We start from the raw sequence: 19,473 nt of genomic DNA, 5'->3' as shown, positions 1-19,473 counted from the left end.
ATCTTTAAAGTGTTAAGTGGAAAAAACCTGCTAACCAGGTACCCAGGGAACATATCCTTAAACAATTAAGATGAAGTAAAAATTTTCAAAACAAATAAAAACAAAGAGGATTTGCCACATTACAAGAAATACCACAAGAAGTAATAAAGGGAAAAAGAAACAACATCCCAAATGGAAGCAAAGATATTCAGAAACAAAGAGAAATAGAAATCGTTAAAATAAATGAATAGTTATCATTTAAAATAATAATTACAGAGTATTTTAGGGTTCAAGACAAATGCAGATTTAAAATACATGAATACATAGGCTAAAAAGTAGGAGGGGTTAAATACAGTTAAAGTGTTCCAAGTTCTATACATTGTACAAGAAGCGATAAACATACTAATTTATCATGGACTATAATAAGTCAAGAATGCACGTTATCATCTCTTGAATTCTACAGGTACTAACAGAAGAATAAAAGAATGTATAATAAACTCATAAGGTTCAAAAACTGAATCATAGAGAATGCTTGATTAATAATCTTTACAAAAGGCAAGAAAGGACAGAAGAATAAACACAGAACAGGTGAAACAAGTAAAAAATGGAGAGTAAGAGAGAGATTTAAACCAAATTATATTTGCAGTATCATTAAATATAAACAGAATAAATACTACAATTAAAATACAGAGATTGTCTGACTGGATGTGAAAACAAAGCAAAACCTAACTATATGCCTCTTACAAAAGACACACTTTAAATATAAGGGTACAGAAATATTGAAAGTAAAAGGATAAAAAAGATATACTAAGCAAAAATTAAGAAAAAGAAAGAAGGTATAATTATATCAATATCAGGCAAAGCAGACTTTAAAGCATCAGTCATTACCAGAAACAAAATGAGACAAGTCCTAATGATAAAAGGAATACATATTTCAGGAATATATAACAATCCTAAATTTGTATGAACTTAATAAGCTTGCAAATGCATTAAGCAAAAATTGACAAGACTAAAAGAATAAATTGATAAATCCACAATCATAGGAGTCTATTTTAACTTTAAAACAGAAAGTAAAGAATCTAAAGAGCATGTTCCCCAACCCCAATGGAATAAAAAACTAGAAATCAACAACAGAAAAATAATAGGAAAATCTCCCAACAGTAGAAAATCAAACACACTTCCAACTAATCCATAAGTCAAAGAGGAAGTCTCAAGACAAATTAAAAAATACAATGAGCTGAATAAAATGAAAATACAACATATCAAAATTTATGAGATATGGCCAAAGCAGTGTTGAGAGGGATATTGATAGCATTATAGCATTAAATGCTTATATTGGAAAAGAGGAAATCCTCAAATAAACAATCTAAGCTCCCACTTCAGGAAACTAGAAAAAGGAGAGAGAAAAAAAGAAAAAAAAGCAAAGCAAGCAGAAGGAAGGAAGTAATAAAGAGCAGAACTCGATGAAATTGGAAACAGAAAAACAATAGAGAAAATTAATGACAAGCTACCTGATCCTTTGAAAGATCAATAAAATTGAAAAACTCCAACAAGACTGACAAAGAAAAAAAGAAGACACAAATTACAAGTACCAAAAATGAAATAGAGAATATTACTATAGACTCTGCAATTCAGTAACATAATAAGGGAACATTGTATCAATAGAATAAAAAGGGAATACTACAATTAACTCCACACACATAAATTTCACAACTTAAATGAAATGGACCAACTCCTAGAAAAGTAAAAACTACCACAACTCACACAATATGATATAATTTGAATAGCCTTATAATTATTAAAGACATTGAATTCATTACTAAAAACCTTCCCCAAAAGAAATCTGTAGGCCCAGATGGTTTCACTGGAGAATTCTACCAAATTTTTAAACAAGAAGTAACACCAGTTCTATACAATTTCTTCCAGAAAAAGAAGAGGCAACACTTCTCTACCCATCTAATGAAGCCAGTATTACCCTGACACCAAAACCAAGGAGAGTACCAAAAAGTAAAACTACAGACCAATAACCCTTGTGAACGTAAATGCAAAAATTCTTATCAAAATAATAGCAAATAAATTTAAGTAATAGATGAAAATAATTATATACCATGATCAAATGGTTTGTATTCTAGGAATGCAAGGCTGGTTCAATGTTTGAAAAGCAATAAATGTAATCCAACATATTAACAGGCTAGAAGAAGATACTACTCAGCAATCAAAGGGAATGAACAATTGATACCCACAACAACTTGGATGGCTCTCAAGGGCATTATGCTGTGTCAAAAAAGCCAATCTTAAAAGGCTACAAACTTCCCAATTTATGTGATTCCATTTATGCAGCATTCTAGAAATGACAGAATTATAGAGACGGAAAACTGGCTATTGACTGCCAGGGGTTGGGGATGGTGGACAGAAGGGTGTGCAACTATGAAGGGGCAGCATGAGGGAGATCTTTGTGGCGAGGAACTGATTCTGTATCTTGATTGCAGCAGTGATGATGTGTGTGATAAAATGGCATAGAACTATGCACACACATTGTTTCAACATCAGATTCCTGGTTTTCATATTGTCCCATAGTTATGTAAAATGTAACCACTGGGGAAAACTGGGTGAAGAGAACAAGGGACTTCTCTGTACTATATTTGCAACTTCCTGTGACTTATAAAGTTCAAAAGAAAGAGTGAAAGAATAATTATAACTATGGCTATATATAATAACTGTAACCATATGGCTATGAAAAAAGCAAATAAAAGCACATAAGGTCATGTTGGCAAGAACTGTCCATCCAAATTGAAAAAAAATCTACCAAGCAGAGAAGCAAGAACATTTTAGAATTCTCCACCCAACTTCAGTTCACTCCTAGGGGATTAATAGTAATCTTAATGGCGGAATGGTCTAAGTCTCAGATACCAGCATATATAACATTAGCTTAAACCTAAATGGTGCTTATTAACTTGCAGATGCTGTTTTTTTGTTTGTTTGCTTACATATATAAACTCAGTTAAATTCTTGCAACAACAGTCTTCTGCAGATCCTATGATTGTGCTCATTTTACAGATGAGGAGACTAAGCTAGAGAGAAGTAAGAAATCAGAGGCGGGAGTGGTACAAGACAGCCAGTGAGGCTTTGTTCTAAGGATGGGCACGGCTCGAGCCCAGGCCACCTACTGACCTGGACGTAGAAAATCCACTGCAGTCGCATTGAAGACACTATCCCTCCTCACTTTGTGCTCAGAGGTCTTGGCAACTTGAAAAGTGAGAACCGAGTAATGGCCAAGTTTGAGGAAATCCAGAGTGCTCAGGATTGATTGAAAGTCTGTGCAAAACAAAGCCTTGTGAATTCTATTTCTGATGGGTTCAAATCAATCCTCAGTCAGCTCTCCAGAGGAGAGGGTATTCCACAGCATATAAATATTAAAACATCTCTTTAAGATGTTGGATATTTATGAGTACTAACATTAAAACTATCTTTTATTGCCCGTTCTCATCCCACTGATTATTTATTGCTTGAAAAGATAAATACAGGAAAGCAATTGACCCAACAATGGCCTATTCTTGATTACATATTGCATTAAATTCAGAAATTATAAAGAGGGCACTTTGGAATCTGTCTTCCACATCAGCAAAGATTGTGTAATGAAAAGGTATGTGGCTTAGCCTAATAGATTAATGCAAACCACAGGTCACAGGAGGCCTGGAGGAAGAGTGGTGGATCCACACAAATCCGGCACTGCCACAGAGAAGCAGGTCAGAGCCCACGGCTTCTGTATGCCCTTGTACTTCCATAGCTTTGAGCAGGTGCTTGGCACATAATAGGTATCTAATTTTTTCATGGAATGAATGAATAAATGAGAGAGGGAGGGCCACCTGGAAGGTAAGGAGCAACACGTGTACTCTTTGCTAATGTCTAGTGGCTTCCAACCTTTTTTACGGCAATCTCCAGTGAGAAATGCATTTCGCATCATGTTCCAGTGCTCAGCTATATACATACTCTACATACATATGCACATATATACACTTTACATCCATATGTAACTTAAACAAAAAAGATTATGAAATAATTCTTACAGATTAGAATCTATGAATGATGTTTTCTTTCTTCTCTGTGCTATTTGCTTAATAAAAAATGTTGGTTGATTCCACTAAATTGATTTCAAGATGCGCTTACAGGTTACAACCTGCAGTTTGAAAAACGTAGCATAGCTGGAAGCACATGCATGGGTTTGGGAGGCACAGCTGGGTTGGTATCCCGGCTCTGCCAACTGTGTACTGGTGTCACCATAGTTAAGTTTCTTAATTTCTCTGAACTGCCAGTTTCTCGTTTGTGAAATAGAGACTCACTCTACAGGATTTCTGTTATCTTTCTAGGGCACAAATCTGAACACACCATCTCCGTTTCAACGGCTCCCTGTTGCTCTTGAGCTAAAGCCTAAATGCTTTATCTTTGATTACATGGCATTTAACAATGCGGCCTGTGTTGACCTCCATCCTGTGCCTCTAGCTGCTCCTAATTTACACAGGCCCCTCCAGCTCTTCTGATATATGCAGTTCCCTAAATGCACCAAGTTTTCTCTCTGGGCCTTTATGCATGTTCTTCTGCCCACTAGGAATTTTACTTGTCTTTAGGTCATAACAGAAACTCCTTCAAGGAGCCTTCCTTGACCAACCAGATCTGCCTTCAGCGCCCCTCTCTTGTGCTCTTACAGCATCTTTGGCTTGCCCTTATCATGGTAGATCCTCATTACTATTCCAAAATATCAACTGCATCCCTCTCGAGGGCAGAAAACTCTGTGTCCTGTTCTATTCTCTTTGTGTTATTTATGTGTCTAAAAAAATCTTGCATACCTCCTCTCACCTCCTCTTAATAAACGGGATAAGTTAGGCAAATACATCCTAAGGATCAGGTCATTTGTCTGAACAACAGTCAAGCCAATGCTTCCATGACAGCTTTAAGCAATCAGAGTCACCCTTTGAAGCATCTCTTACACATGCCCACTTGCTACCAGTGGTTGAGGACGGCAGGGGGTAGAGGTCTCGGCAGTGGATGGTCACTGAGTACCAACCCTCCCTGCCTACCTCATGTGTAATAAAAGAGAAGACTGCCTACATTTGTCACTCCTGGACCCTGACAACTTAGGCAGACATAAATCTAGCATAGTCCGAAGAGGAGGGCTCTCGGAAGATGGGAACAAAAAAATAATGAGAACATCAAGGTTTAAAGAGCGGGGACGGTGGAAAGCAGAGTTAATGGTATATCAGTTACTATCAGCACTTATCTGGTCATAGAGAGTCTTTCATTAAGAGAGTTCCCATTATTGTTTAAAAGTCACTTAAAAATTGATGGTAATATGTTCTAAGAAAAAAAAAATCTGATTGCTTTGTTCAGCTGATGAATCTTAACTCTCTCTGGGAATGGCGTTCATTACTGGGATTCCCCAACTGAAATGAGATCACAGCGGCTCTGTTTGTGGAAAGTAAAGATCATGTGTCCAGGTAATGAGCTGCCCTCACTGTCCGGGTCCCCGCCTCCCACAGCTGTGAGTCAGAAGTGAGGGCAAAGACAGCCTTAGGACTGGGGTAGAATTAACAGGAAAGATCACCAGACGAAGAGACTAGGGACGAACACCAGCAGAGGCATGAGCTGTGCCTGACAAACGTGTGGCTCCAGAAAACACCGCATCTCGGAAATCCAGAGACTGGTGAAGGGACATCAGTTATCCTGCATCGCCCAAGAGCACAAGATGTGTTCGCACCCAGCTGTTCACATCTGGCTAGGAAGTTTCCTCTTAACACCTTTTCTATCCGTCGTCACCTTTATCTTCGAGTTTCCCCAAACATGCTTTTCAGTGGTCACAAAAACTAAGAACGCATGTCCCCCACTTGCTTTACTTAAGTGATGTTCAAAGTTGTCCAGACTGAGATATTTCTGTCTAAGCTGTAAAAGAGGGTCTACAGAATAAAGATAGCCTCCCACAGGGAGTTAATAAGAACATATTGGAACAGAGTGTAATGTAGCATTAATCTATAACTTTTGCATTATTAACAGGAAGAGAAAAAAAAAGGAGCTAAGTCATTTAGAGGTAATCTGCTTGTGGCGGATTCCATGGAATGCCTCCCTAAAACCCACTTGTAACTCCTTTCTCCCTCGCCTTTGCTCACTGGAGAGATGAAACACTATTTCTCAGTACCCTCTTGCAACTGGAAGAGACTTTTAAATATAGTTTTTGTCAGTGAGATTTCTGGGAAATCTTTTCAAAGGAATGACCTTGACTGGCACATTCCATTGGCCATCTGCCCCTTTCTCCTGCTTTCTCCTTGGAGAGTGGCCTTGAAGCCCAGAGCTGCAACAGCTGTCTAGAATCATGAGCAACACGAGGAAGACGACTGACCGCTGGGGAGAGCAAAGGAGAAAAACGAAAAGAGGCCCCTCGATGAAGCTGGGGTCACCTAAATTCCTCAAAGCCTGGAACGAATCATTAGTTAGGTTTTCCACTGTTTACCAGCCAAACAGGATCTGACTTGACACAGTTGTTCTTGACAACTCTTCTGGGGCCCACAGAACTTTGGCTTGTTCATGCTGTGGACAACTGTTGAGCCCAACTCTGAACCAAATAGACACTCATGTGACACGGCAGAAAGAAAGCATTGTTCTGATGACAAGCTTACGAACACCTAATGGGTTACGGTTTTTAACAAGTAGGTGACAAGGTAGCCAAGTGTGTAATAACTGTGTCCTTCACTTCTGCAGGTGATACGATGGATCTGAAAGAATCTGAGCTGTTTTCTTGCTTTTATCCCCTCACTTTCTTTTCTTTTTCCACTTTTTGTTTCTGATGATTGAAATACACCAGCAGGAGTTTGGGCTGGAATTGGGAATTAACCATTAATCATGCAACCGTGGGATAGATGGAATCTAACAGGTTCCCAAACCCACGACTTTAAGGGTCAGCAGCTAGATGTAACCAGTAACCTTCCTAAATAGCTATATTTAGTTCAATAACTTTCTTATTATATAGCCCAATAATATATTATATAGTACAATAATATACAGTCTAATAACCTTCCTCAATGGCTATAGTCAACATTTATTGAAGCAAGCACTGGGATAATTTCATTTATTCCACAAACAATCCATAGAAAATAGGATATATTCTTGTCCCCATTTTATAGCAAGGAAACCAAGGCTTTGAAAAATTAGTATATTTGAACCAAGTTCCTAGAAAGACCAATCCATAGCCTCAGGTCTTTCCCAAACTGAATGAATATGCAACTTCCTGATCTATACAGTATGTCCTGCAGATACCTCTATTCTAATGGAACACGTTATACTGTAATTATTTGTTTATGAGACAATTTCAGCAATTAGACTGAGTTCCTTGAGGGTAAGGATGAGTTCTGAACTTCTCTGTATGACCTACGACATATAACAGACGCTCAATAAAAATTTTCCTACAGATACTGGCAAATACCTGCTGGGAATCCAGGCTGCTTAAGCGGAACACTGAGGAGTGGTGTGCTCTTTGCTGCTTTAATTTCACAGCTGCAGCATATCAGTTAGTAGGTATTTAGTGAGCAGGTGTTAAGTGCCTAGTCTTACACTGGACCACAGAATGTCTTATTTTGCATAATTAAGTCTAAATGGACATATTTTTTGTGAATACCTGGAAAGGAAAAAAATTAGCTCCAGGATTCACCAAGAACAAGCAATTCCCTTTCTTGTCAGGGTTACTAGATTGGTAAACCCAGGGATTCTCAAAAACATGGTGTACCTTAACATCAGTACGATATTTGACCAAGTCTCCCACGATGTCCATAGATGAACTGGAGAATGCACACTTGATGACAGTGGACTAGATTAATAGCCAACTGAACATCCCAAAGAGTGTTGATTAATGGGGGTCTCAATGAGGAGTCGCAGGGACTCTACTTGACAGTGATCAACGATCTTATCAACGACATGGATAAGTCCATGATGATTAAATATGAGGATGGCATAAACCCAGGAAGGATAGCTAATAGATTGGAGGACAAAATCAATACTTTAAAATATCTTTATTGACTATAACAGTGGGCTAAACCTAACAGGAAATATTTAACTTTGATAAAAAGAATATCCTACATTTAAAAAATATCATTGTACAAATACAGGATTTCATACAGTCTGTTGGGGACTCTGGCTTGACAGCACTCAGGTGAGTGCCTAGCTCCCTTGCCTTCCCGTTCCCCTCTGGCCATTGACTCCCCTCTCTCGGGTTTCCCTGTTACTGAGCTTCCTGTAGATCCTCTAAGCACACTCTCTGGCGGCCCCAGCAGTCACCACGTGCTTCCCTGACAGCAGCCCTGCTCACACGGTGCTCTCATTGCGTGTTTCCATCTTTGCAGCCTCCCCTGGCCTGTCAGCCCCATAAGGTGGGGAAGGCACCCATCTTCCCCCTTGTTCCCTGATGAACCCCGCTCTGAACTCAGGTGCTGGCACTTAGCAGACACTCAATAAGTATTTGTTGCATTATGCATGAAGATGAGAAATGGCAACTTGGAAAAGTCAATTTACTGAAGGTCACGCAGCAGTACTGGGAAGAGGACTGGACCCAGGGTAGCCTCATGCCAAAGCCCAAGACTTAATTGGCCATTGGCATACTGGGAGCCCAGGTGGATGCCACTCTACCTGTCTTGGTGCTAGTTTCATTTAAATGAGAGTATGGTTCTACTAATGGTGCAGTGTAGGGAAAAGAAGACTGTATAACATAAAGAGATCTATAATAAAGCCCTGACTCCATGCTGTGTGACCTTGGGCAAGTCACTCAACTTCTCTAAGCCTCAGTTTCTATAATGATAATATAAGAAGGTTATTCAGGATGGTCTATGAATTCTCTGGTTAGCTCTGAAATACTATCATGGAAGGAATGTAGAAGTTTCAGACTTTTCCATCCTGTAATGACTCTGCTCTTTCTTTATCGCCAAGCTTCCTAAGTTCTCACCTCCTGATCCATGCTCTTCACATTCCAATTTTCCCTCTGCTTCAATCTAGCTACTGACATTGCTCTAAATTAACTGAGGATCTCTTAGTAGCCATATCCCAAATCGTTTTTTCAGTTCCCATTCTGTTGACCTCCTGACGCATTTGGAAACCTCACCTCTGTGGTCTCTGCTAAACACCTTCCTCTTAGTTTTAAGCTAAAGTTTTTGGCTGCTTCTTCTTTTCTCCTGTCTCTGATACCACTCTCTTATTCCAGGTCCTTTCCACCTTTCACTACTGTAATCATATCTTAATTTGTCCCACAGTCTGACCCTCTTCCTCTTTGTCTGCCATCAAGCTGGCAGAGCTGTTTTCCTCAAATACAAATCTATCAGCTCATGCCCCAGTTAGATACTCTGATGGCTCCCACTGTTCACAAGATACGCAAATACATAAACACCCATTGCACACATGAAACCACTCATCCTTCTGGAGCCCGAGGCAGACACCACTATTCAAGCAAAACTTCAGGACCCTTCTTAACACAGACTTCCAGACAGCTACTACCAATCAGTGCATGTGAAGGTAAGATGGAACCTATTCATTCACAGCCTGGCTCGAACCTGCTTTCCAGCCTCCTTTCCCGTCACTTTCTTTCCCACCCACACTCCATGTTCTGGATGCTTCTGAGCTTCCCTAATGCCATGCTCCTCCAGACCACTTCACCCTTGTATAGTCATGCACCACGTGATGATGTTTCAGTCAACAACCAACCACATATACTGTGGTGGTCCCATACGATCAGTACCATAGAGCCTGGGTGTGCAGTAGGCTGTACCGTCGGGGTTTGTGTAAGTGCACTCTACGATGTTCGCACCATGATGACGTTGTATAAGGATGCATTTCTCAGAATGTATCCCTATCAATAAGTGACATGTGACTGTACATGCTAATTATTCTATAAGGAAAACAACTTTCCTACTGTATCTGGTCAGTTCTTGCTAATCCTCCCAGAGCCAGTACAAACATTGCTTCCTTTTGCAGACCTTTCCTGACCACCAGCAAAAAAAAAGCTTCTTTTTCTTCTGTTGGCATCATATGGCAATGATCTATTTCCACGTGTGTTGATCCCCTTCTAATTAGAGCATGACCTTATCTGGACTGAGACCACACCTTGGTCATCGTGTTGCACTCCCTAGAGTTTACTACAATAGCTAGAACACAGTAGGTGCCGAATAAATACTTACTTACTGAATGAAATGCTAAACAGATGACGAAGTGAATGTCTAACTGGACATATGGCAGGTTTAGAACTCAGAGTCCTGCTTATGGACGCCGCCACGGACACTCCCGCAGCAGCTCTCTTCTCACACTCACCTGGTCCCAGGCATGTCAGGAAAGCTCAGAATTTCATTGATAAAGGACAGTAACAGTAATAACAATGATGGAGATAATAGCAACGTCTTGAATACTTACTATGTGCAAGACAAAAATTGTTTGCTTTAAGACTTAAAGAACAAGGAGTAGGGGGGCTGGCCCCATGGCCAAGTGGTTAAGTTTGTGCACTCTGCTTCGGTGGCCCAGGGTTTCGCCAGGTTGAATCCTGGGTGTGGATATAGCACAGCTCATCAGGCCATGCTGAGGCACCATCCCACACAGCACAACCAGAAGGACCTACAACTAGAATATACAACTATGTACTGGGGGGCTTTGGGAAGAAGGCGGCGGAAAAAAACGAAGGTTGGCAACAGATGGTAGCTCAGGTGCCAATCTTTAAAAAAAAGAACAAGGAGCAGAACAATCTTTACATATAATTAAAGAGAACAGCAGAATAAAGATAATTCTGAGGATAAAGAGTCATACTTGGATCTGTTATCCAAAAATACGATAACTATCTAAAACACCACTGAAAGAACTTTAGATCATTTATTAACGCAATGCACCAAAGGAAAGACTACAGCTTATGCACAGGTCTGGGCTGGGCAGTCAATAATATCGTTTTCCCTGATACATTCTGTAGTGGCACCAGTCAACATTATTCTAAGAAATTTCTCTCCCGGTCAAATCTACATGGATGAAAATTAGCTTAGGATAGAGTTTCCTAGTGTTCCAAGGAATAACCACAAGATCTGGGAAAAAAACAAGTGCTAGGTGACAAAAATTTGGGGAGTGATGGTGTGATTATTGCACGCTCCTCTTAGAGAGCCACAATGCTTATTAGCACGTGGGGACGAGAAGACTGCACTAAGAAAATCTGGGCAGTGGGGCTTCACCCAGAAGTCTCCGTGTGGATTTGACCAGTGAACTTTTCTTTTTAAAGAATGCCTCATCTTTATTTCATGGAATTAGTATTGGAAAATACTGGCTTTGGAGGTTCCTAGACACAGTCCATCTGTGCTGGGATTCTAGCAATGGGCACACGCAAAGGGGATTGCTATGAAGACCTATCTGGTTTAGGGAAAGTAGGACTGGCTATGGTCTGCGCCAGAAGAGACTCACACCTGGTATTATTACACGAAAAAGGTTCAACCCTATATGAAGGCTTGGAAGAAAAAGGCCAACTCCTAACCAGCAGTTTGAATTAACAGTTTAGTTATTATGGCTGTCTCATAGAGTCACAGGAATTTATATTTTCATTTTATCCCAAAGAAAAACTTGACCATCTTTCTTTAATACTATCCACCTGGAAGCTTGACAGTAAGGATTAAAAATTGCTCCTTCCTTCCCACTTGGTTATTGGAAAGGCTCTGAAAGGTAATCAGTCTTGTGAAGCTACACTTTACAGTCTGCATAAAAATGCCACGATTTCCCTTCCTCTCCCTGAGCTAATTGAAGTGCATAATATCACCCAGCTGGGGAAATGTGAACGGTAAACATGCGCAATATATCATGCCCTCACACGGAGGCTGGGTGCTAATGGGGACGGGGTGGTTGTCAGGAGCAAAGGAAATCTGGAAAACAAACCTTTTTTTCATCTAGAATGAGAGCTCTTTGTGCCTGCCACCTTTCCCCCTGTTACCTCCTCCCTCCAGACTTCAAGCTACAGCCAGATTAAACCAAGGTCAGTCAACTCATTCCTTGCGCGTGTAATTCCAAGGGTCACCTAACAATGTATATTGACTAAAACTCTCTTCTATCAGCCTTTCAAGAGAAGAGGCATTTTGCTTTTGGCAGGAGGTGGGGTTGGAATCATCTCATTCCCTAGCTACTTCAATTGGACTGACAGATGGTCCTATTATCTCTCTCCTTAGCTGCTGAGCCTAAAGATCCCTGGCCTTGTCACCTCTTATCTTTCTCTACTTCATCAAACTCCGATTGCCAAGCCTATCTCCTTTCCTACCTCTGATCATCCATGAATAGCTACACAGGATCACATATTCCTTGAGTATAAAGTCCCCATCTTACTTTTCAAAGTCCTCTGCGCCTCTGCAGCTATCTATAATTCCACCTCAATTCCACTCCCTTAGAAGTCATCATTCTCTTCTCTAACTCCTCACCTTCAAGCGTCATGCCATCTTCTTGAACACGTCTTTCACATAGGGCTCTTAGGAGAAAGGACAATATTCCTTCAAAGTTTTCATCACTAGTTCTCTGTCACAATATTCCTTCAAAAATTGCTCCCTGTTGCACCATGAACTCAACTACTGCTCTTCATTCATGCCACCTTATAACTGTCTATTGTTTCATTTTTGATGGCTGATACCTTACGGGTAGGTCAAAGCACAGCACTTGTCAAGGGTACTATGTCGTTTCACTTATAATAGATTGAAGGATATAATTTTCTCTGTTTCAGCAGTAGACATGATTTGAAACTTACTGAATTAAAACTACATTCATCTTTCAATAAACTATATTACCTGTCAACTGGCATGGGAGGTTGGTAAGGCTTGTTGACCTTGGCATAGAGACCCTCTAAGTGGTCTCTCTCTGGAGACAGTGGACGGCCATCCCGAGGGTAACCCAGTGGTCCAGTCCGTGGGGGAGATGGAGACCTATAGACAGTTGCTGATGCGCATGGTTCCCGGAAGTGGTTCACTCTGGCGTAATTGGGGTCCATTTCATCATCGTCCATATCATGCAGTGATCCGATTGCACCAGTAGCATAATCAACAAGACTTCTTGCCTGCTTTTCCCTTAACTCCTGATGTTTTGCTCCAATCCTGAAAAATGTAGAACAGGTAGCAGAGACGTATGTGAGTTTATACGCTTATACAATGACACACTCTCCTGACTCCATGTTAACTCTTCCTAGTCAGTTACTTAGCTGTCACTTTCCTGTTTACTCAAGATCACATCATACAGAAATGCCAACAGCATATTCCATGGGATTACTTTTATAGCTCTGGCCTTTATTTTTCACAAGGTCTTTACTTTTATAGCAATGCTATAGGTATTTTGACATCTTGCCCATGCTGACTGGGCTGATTGCAGAGGAAGAGAATGATTCTCATTAATATTCCCTCCCTACAAACGCGATGCGATTGTGGGAAGAGTATATCTTTGGTGTGATATTACAGTCTTCCCCGGGACAGGGACACATGTTAAAGAGCCCGTTAGAATCTTACACTTTGTCTATGATGTCCATATTTGGTGCCTTAGAGTTCTGGGGTATTCTTCGAAAGAAAAGAGCTTACAAAAATTGATTTAAATATGAAAAAGAAATACAGAGGCTTTCTGGTCACTAAAAGCAGTAGGATTGTAGGTAATTTATAGAGTTTCTAAGTCTTTTGGTTACACAAATGGGGATCACTGTGTCTCATTATACAGGGGCTGGGGACAGAGCAAAATCGTGAAGAAATTAATAGGCTCCTGACAGAGATAGATCGGCACATATAAGTGAATTAAACACCATTACTGGCAGAACTCCACATCACTGAAGCTTTAAGTGATATTACAAAATGCTATTGCTAATCAGTGTACTGTGTAGACTACGGGGAATGCGGTTCCAAATCCAACTGAATTTTGAGAATTTGACATTTAATCTGGAAAGTGTTAGATCAGCTCTCCTGAATTCTCAGTTATGTGTTAAAGGGAAAGGTCACTGTGGCATCTTATTGGACAATGCTGCTCTGGTGGTGTCAGGAGGTGTTCAGAGCGAACGAGGAAAGAATGTCACCTTACACCACCAGGCCAACAGGATGAGAGAAGTAAGACAGTGACAGCTCGAGTGGCTCAAGAAAGACTCTCAGGAAAGGGTGGGGCCAAACCTGACATCCTGCATCCAGAGAATAGGAGAGGGTGGAAGAAAGATCCACATATGACTGGAGACATAGATGGAAGGCCTTGATGACCGAAAAACAAGAACAGAGCTCTCCCAGTATTGCTGCTTTTCAAACAAAACAGCCGTTTCTGCACATGGCATCTAGCTGTATTTTACAGAACATCAAACTCTTTGTAAAAATCTTTAAAAGCCATGATCTTTCGAAGTATTTACTCTTTTGGCAGAACAGCTTTTTTTCTTTTTAGAAGAGAGAAGGAAAAAAAGAAGAAGAGAAGGGAAAAAGAAGACAAAGAAGAAGGTATAGGACAAAAACCCAGCATCTGTCCTCCAGGCACAACAGATGAAAAATATGCCAGGATCCTCTATTGCATATCTCCTTGACTAGGCCAAATCACGTACTCTACACATAAGCAATTACAAGAATTTATATTTTTGCAAAGGGGAGCTTGACTCTCCAAGGGATTTTGAATGAAGATGAAAGGAAGATAACACAGTAGGGTACCCGTGGGGAGGCTCTGCTGTCTCCTTTCAATGCACGTTAGTCCTAGATTCAATGATGTTTGTTTTGAATAATTTTTGATAAAGAAAATAACCTGCTCCATTCTGCAACAAAACAATCTTCCCAGGGACAGTGCAGGCTGGATTATCAGAGAATGCTTGCTGCACGATGACGATAGGGATGGATTTCCATTGCAAATAGAATGCAGGACATCAATAAAGTGAGGGGGGATTCTGGGTGGTTACTCTCCTCCTAGGTGGGATGGCTTCAAGAGAAATGATTCAGCAGAAAGATGAGCATCTCATCGCTGCCGCAGTGGGCTACACGTGTGCATTACTGAAAGAGGAAAACACCAAGCTTGACTTTTAAAAATCACGGAAATAGGGGCTGGCCCCGTGGCCGAGTGGTTAAGTTCGTGCGCTCTGCTGCAGGCGGCCCAGTGTTTCGTTGGTTCGAATCCTGGGCGCGGACATGGCACTGCTCATCAAACCACGCTGAGGCAGCGTCCTACATGCCACAACTAGAAGGACCCACAACGAAGAATATACAACTATGTACTGGGGGGCTTTGGGGAGAAATAGGAAAAAAATAAAATCTTTAAAAAAAAAAAAATCACGGAAATAGAACACTGGTATGTATGTTCCTTATTTCATCACTTCTCTTTCTTATAAGTTTTCTCATTAATTAAGCTTGCTGAGTAAGTAAAGATCCTTGGATGAAAAGTACTCTGTGTATGCAAAGCAGTATTTTGTTTTGTATTTTTCCTTTCTGAAACAAAACCAAATTTCTCCTTGATCCTCTCTGCACCACTGGGCGTCTCAGTAACTAACTTCATATTAATCACTCAGTAGGTGAAATAGTAATTTCTCTGAATACTCACTATTACGCCATATATCAGGGTCTCTCGTGTGGGGAAGACAAGGCAATCTCTGAAAAGGGGTGTACGGAGGCAGAAGAGACTCTCTCAAGAGAGAAATGTCAAGGAGATAGATTTTTTTTGGGTAGCTCTGACCTCCCTCTGCCCCACTTTTGTGTGAGAAATCTAATTGTTTATAGTCATTCCCACCTGGAGGTCTCCTTACGACTGGGAAATCAACCTGTTAAAATAGCTGCTTTTCAAAATAACCCTTGATAATACACACTTTTTATTGGATGGTGTCACCAACTTCCTCATGCTCCCCAGCACACTGCCTTTGAATTGTTTATATCTCTTCTCTCTCTCTCCCTCTATGAAAATATGGTTGTTTCTTTTTCCCATTACACTTCTTGGATATCCTCTTTTATTCCCATTTCTTTAGCCACGGTCTAGTGTTCAGGCTTTATATAGTCTAGATCTGCACTGTCCAGTATGGTGGTCATTAGTCATAGGATGCTATATAAATTTAAATTAGAATTACTGTCCATTAAATAAAATTAAAATTCAGCTTCTCAGTTTCACAAACCACATTTCAAGTGCTCAATAGCCACATGTGGCTTGTGACTACGATATTGGACACTGCAGAAATAGACAAATTCCACCACTGCAGGGAGCTCTATTGGACTGTGCTGGCCTAGATTAGTCTAAGATTTTTGGTATGTCACCACACACCACTTTAATCTATACCATAAAAGGTTGCTAGAATCATCTTCCTCAAAGAGCATTTCCATCATATCTCTGTCAGATCAGGGACCTCTAACAGGAGATTGAACCAAATGATGGAGTAAGAGTATGATTACTTTACTTCCTTCCCTCGAATGCTAAATGAACAGACAATTGAGAAATTGAGAAGAAAATTCCATCCACAGCGGAATTAGAAAATGGTCATAATCTTACACCATGCGATGAAATTTGGACTCAACCGAAAGAGGGTAGTACACCAAGATGTGATATATGCCACGCCTCCAGCAAGTGGACATTTCACTGAAAGTAAGAGAGAGAGTCCAGTGGACTACACACAACAGAGTTTCATTTAGAAAAAGAGGGGTCTGCAGACCTGGACCCTGGAATTGTGGGTAAATCTCTGCAAGGCTCCAACTGCTGAATGGGGGAGAGGTGGGGCCAGAAGAGAAGAATTTCCTTTGAGAGATAGAGTTCCTCCTCCCCTGAAGAAACTTCATGGAGGTAAACGGGGAGAGGAGAAAAGAAGCTCCAGCCTGCTCTGTAGCTGACCGGCAAGACCGGCAGAGCAGAGGAGCAAACAGACTCATCAAAATAAAACCATTGATCTAAGAGACTTCTCTATGGAGGCTGTTCGGGTGTTGTTGGTGTGGTCTGCTCTCTCAAAACGGAAGACTGTACAAAACCAGCCCCTAGGGCAGTGTACCCAGCAGATTTGGCAAAAAGATATTTTGAGAAAACGTATGGAACTGAAGCTGCTGGTGACCTTCGACCTCTGTGCCATCTCACCTAACACCAAGTTTTAGCACAGATTTTTTAAAACAATGTAGAACAGGAAATTAACGGGTCACAACAAGCATTTAAAAAATTAAATACAATAGAAGAGAAAATATTAGAGCTTACTGCATGTAGTAAGCATAAGGATTGTTTCAAGAAGGAGAAAAATCAATAACCTAAAAATTCAGACAAATTCCAGCTAGCCTTGAACATGAATAAAGACAAAAGAAAACCATTCTCAAACATTTTAAAACTCAAGGGAATATAGCACTTGTTGACTCATCTTGAAAAGCTACTTAACAATGAAAAGCAGCCAACCAAGACTGAATCAAAATGAGGAATTCAACCTGATGGAGCGGTGGAATGCCAGGTGTGGAGGTGAGCAATACATCCATTTAAATATAAAACTAAGGCTAAGTGACTGTAGCAACATAATTACAGAAAAAAATGAAATGTTCTAAACTCTGACAATATAAAAATAACATCACTAATGAAAATCAGAGGCCAATAAGGAGGTGAGTGAGGAGAAAGCATTAATACTCAAAGGTATTTATTTCCTCACCTTTAAAGCAGGCATCAGTAGTTACTGTTTAAAGTGGATACATCAAGAACAGAGGCTTAGGATATTAAATATAATCATAAAAAAACACTAAAACAGCAAGTTCTCAGGAGATGAGAAATGCACAGAACAAAACCCCCATCATATAGAAAATAGAAAACAAAGAAAGCAGTAAAAAGAAAGTAACACGACATCAGATGATCAGACTTATCTGTTCTGACACTAAATGAAAGTGGAACAAGTTTCTTTATTATAACTAAAGGATCCAGATATAATCAAAAAGGAAAACACACTATGTGCTATCAAAATAGAGAAAAATGGGGAACAGCCTTAACGTACATTAATAGGTGATGATGAAAGGAATACTGTGCAGCTTAAAAAATAGGTTCAAACTATTCCTACACTAAAGGAAGTAAGATATTCACAAGGGTCAGGATGTATATAAACACCTGTATGATGTAGGTATAGATACTTGCACATGTGTAGAAAATGGAAGGATACACAAAAGTTCACAATGGTGACCGCCTCTGGGGAGTGGACTTGGAGGCATACTATTTGAATTTTTATATCATATATTTTCAGGATAATTCTTAAAATTTTAAAAATATAAAGAAGTCCCTTACAACTACATACTGACTGTTGTAGTGAATCAAAAAAAATTAAACAGGCACCAGCAGGCACCCTCATCTTCCAAACCTGATTTATTTCTCTGACTCCATTATCAACTCGGTTGTTTCCATTTTCTTCAAATTACCATTCATCGAACATTTGCTGGGTTCCTTCTGAACCCATGGTGTTTGCCTAGAGTACCCATTCTCCATTAATCAATTATTTGACTCTAGTTTTCCCTAGCATAAAGACTAAACACTTTACTCATTTAAAATCATTTTTAAGCTTGTTTACAGTTCCACATTGACCTCAATAATTCTCCTCCACTTCAACTCCTCTATCCAGAAAATTCTCTGTTAATCTATAATTGTTATATATTACTTTGTAAAAAACTAACAAAATACAAGCTTTCTTTTGATTCATTTCTAGAACTAGAGGACAAGCTTCTGAGTGTCATATGAGTTTTCTTTCCAAAATTTTGGCTGACTGATTGACTTAGTCATTCATATTATACTGCATACTAGAAATAAAAAAAGGAGCAATTCTCGGTCCCTGACTCATTATCAGGGAGGTAAAAACAAGTAGTTACAATTCGAGGGGAAAACAATGATCTGTGTGTACAAGGTTAGGAGTCAGTTCAGCTCAGGGGTTCAGAGGAAGAATCGTGAAGGCGGGGCCACGTGAATAGAGCTTTGAAGGAACTTGTCAACCTTGTCCCAGGAGGAGGGAAGAGATGCAGAAACGGTGTGAGGCACGACACTCCAGTCAGAGGGACGGACGCAGCAAATGAGCATGGAATGTATGATTTACTGCATGCTGGTGCAAGTCTGACGTGGTGGGACAGAGGTTTGAGTCATCCATCTACAGCTCCCCCGCAAAAGGAACACATGTAGTAAAAGTTGTTGATAAGTTTCTATAAGGTTTATGTAACACAAATTTGCCAAACATTTAAAATCTTGGTGAGGAAAAGCCTATTATACCTTTTTTACTTGTCTGTTTAACCTTTATTATAAAATGAAACAAAGATATAGAAATTCATACAAAACAAACCTACGGGTTAAAGAGCAGTTATAAAGCAAATATGGTTGCAACTATCACTGAGGTCAAGAAATAAACCTTTGTGTTCCCTCTCCATCACAAGCACATCTGTATGACATTTGTATCTCCTTTCTCCCACCTTAAGAATCCTGCTTCTCAAGACACAGGGATATCCTATGAGTACAACTTGCTTTGCTCTGCATTACACATATAATAGTTTCAAAGTAACAACACCAATA

The 19,473-nt window shown here is 40.0% G+C and overlaps 1 protein-coding gene across 13 annotated transcripts in view; it reads right to left on the bottom strand.

The window, feature by feature from the left end:
• PARD3B (par-3 family cell polarity regulator beta) overlaps window positions 1-19,473 on the bottom strand; it is a 930,268-nt gene that overhangs the window by 138,705 nt on the left and 772,090 nt on the right. For all 13 annotated transcript variants that reach the window (XM_070581758.1, XM_070581756.1, XM_070581765.1 and 10 more), the window contains one exon: window positions 12,792-13,094. In XM_070581758.1, coding sequence (XP_070437859.1) covers window positions 12,792-13,094 — 303 coding nt within the window. The remainder of the gene's footprint in view (window positions 1-12,791; window positions 13,095-19,473) is intronic.

This window comes from Equus przewalskii, chromosome 17 (genome assembly GCF_037783145.1).
Source record: "Equus przewalskii isolate Varuska chromosome 17, EquPr2, whole genome shotgun sequence".
Classification (NCBI taxonomy): Eukaryota; Metazoa; Chordata; class Mammalia; order Perissodactyla; family Equidae; genus Equus; species Equus przewalskii.
This window is presented reverse-complemented; position numbering and strand designations above follow the sequence as displayed.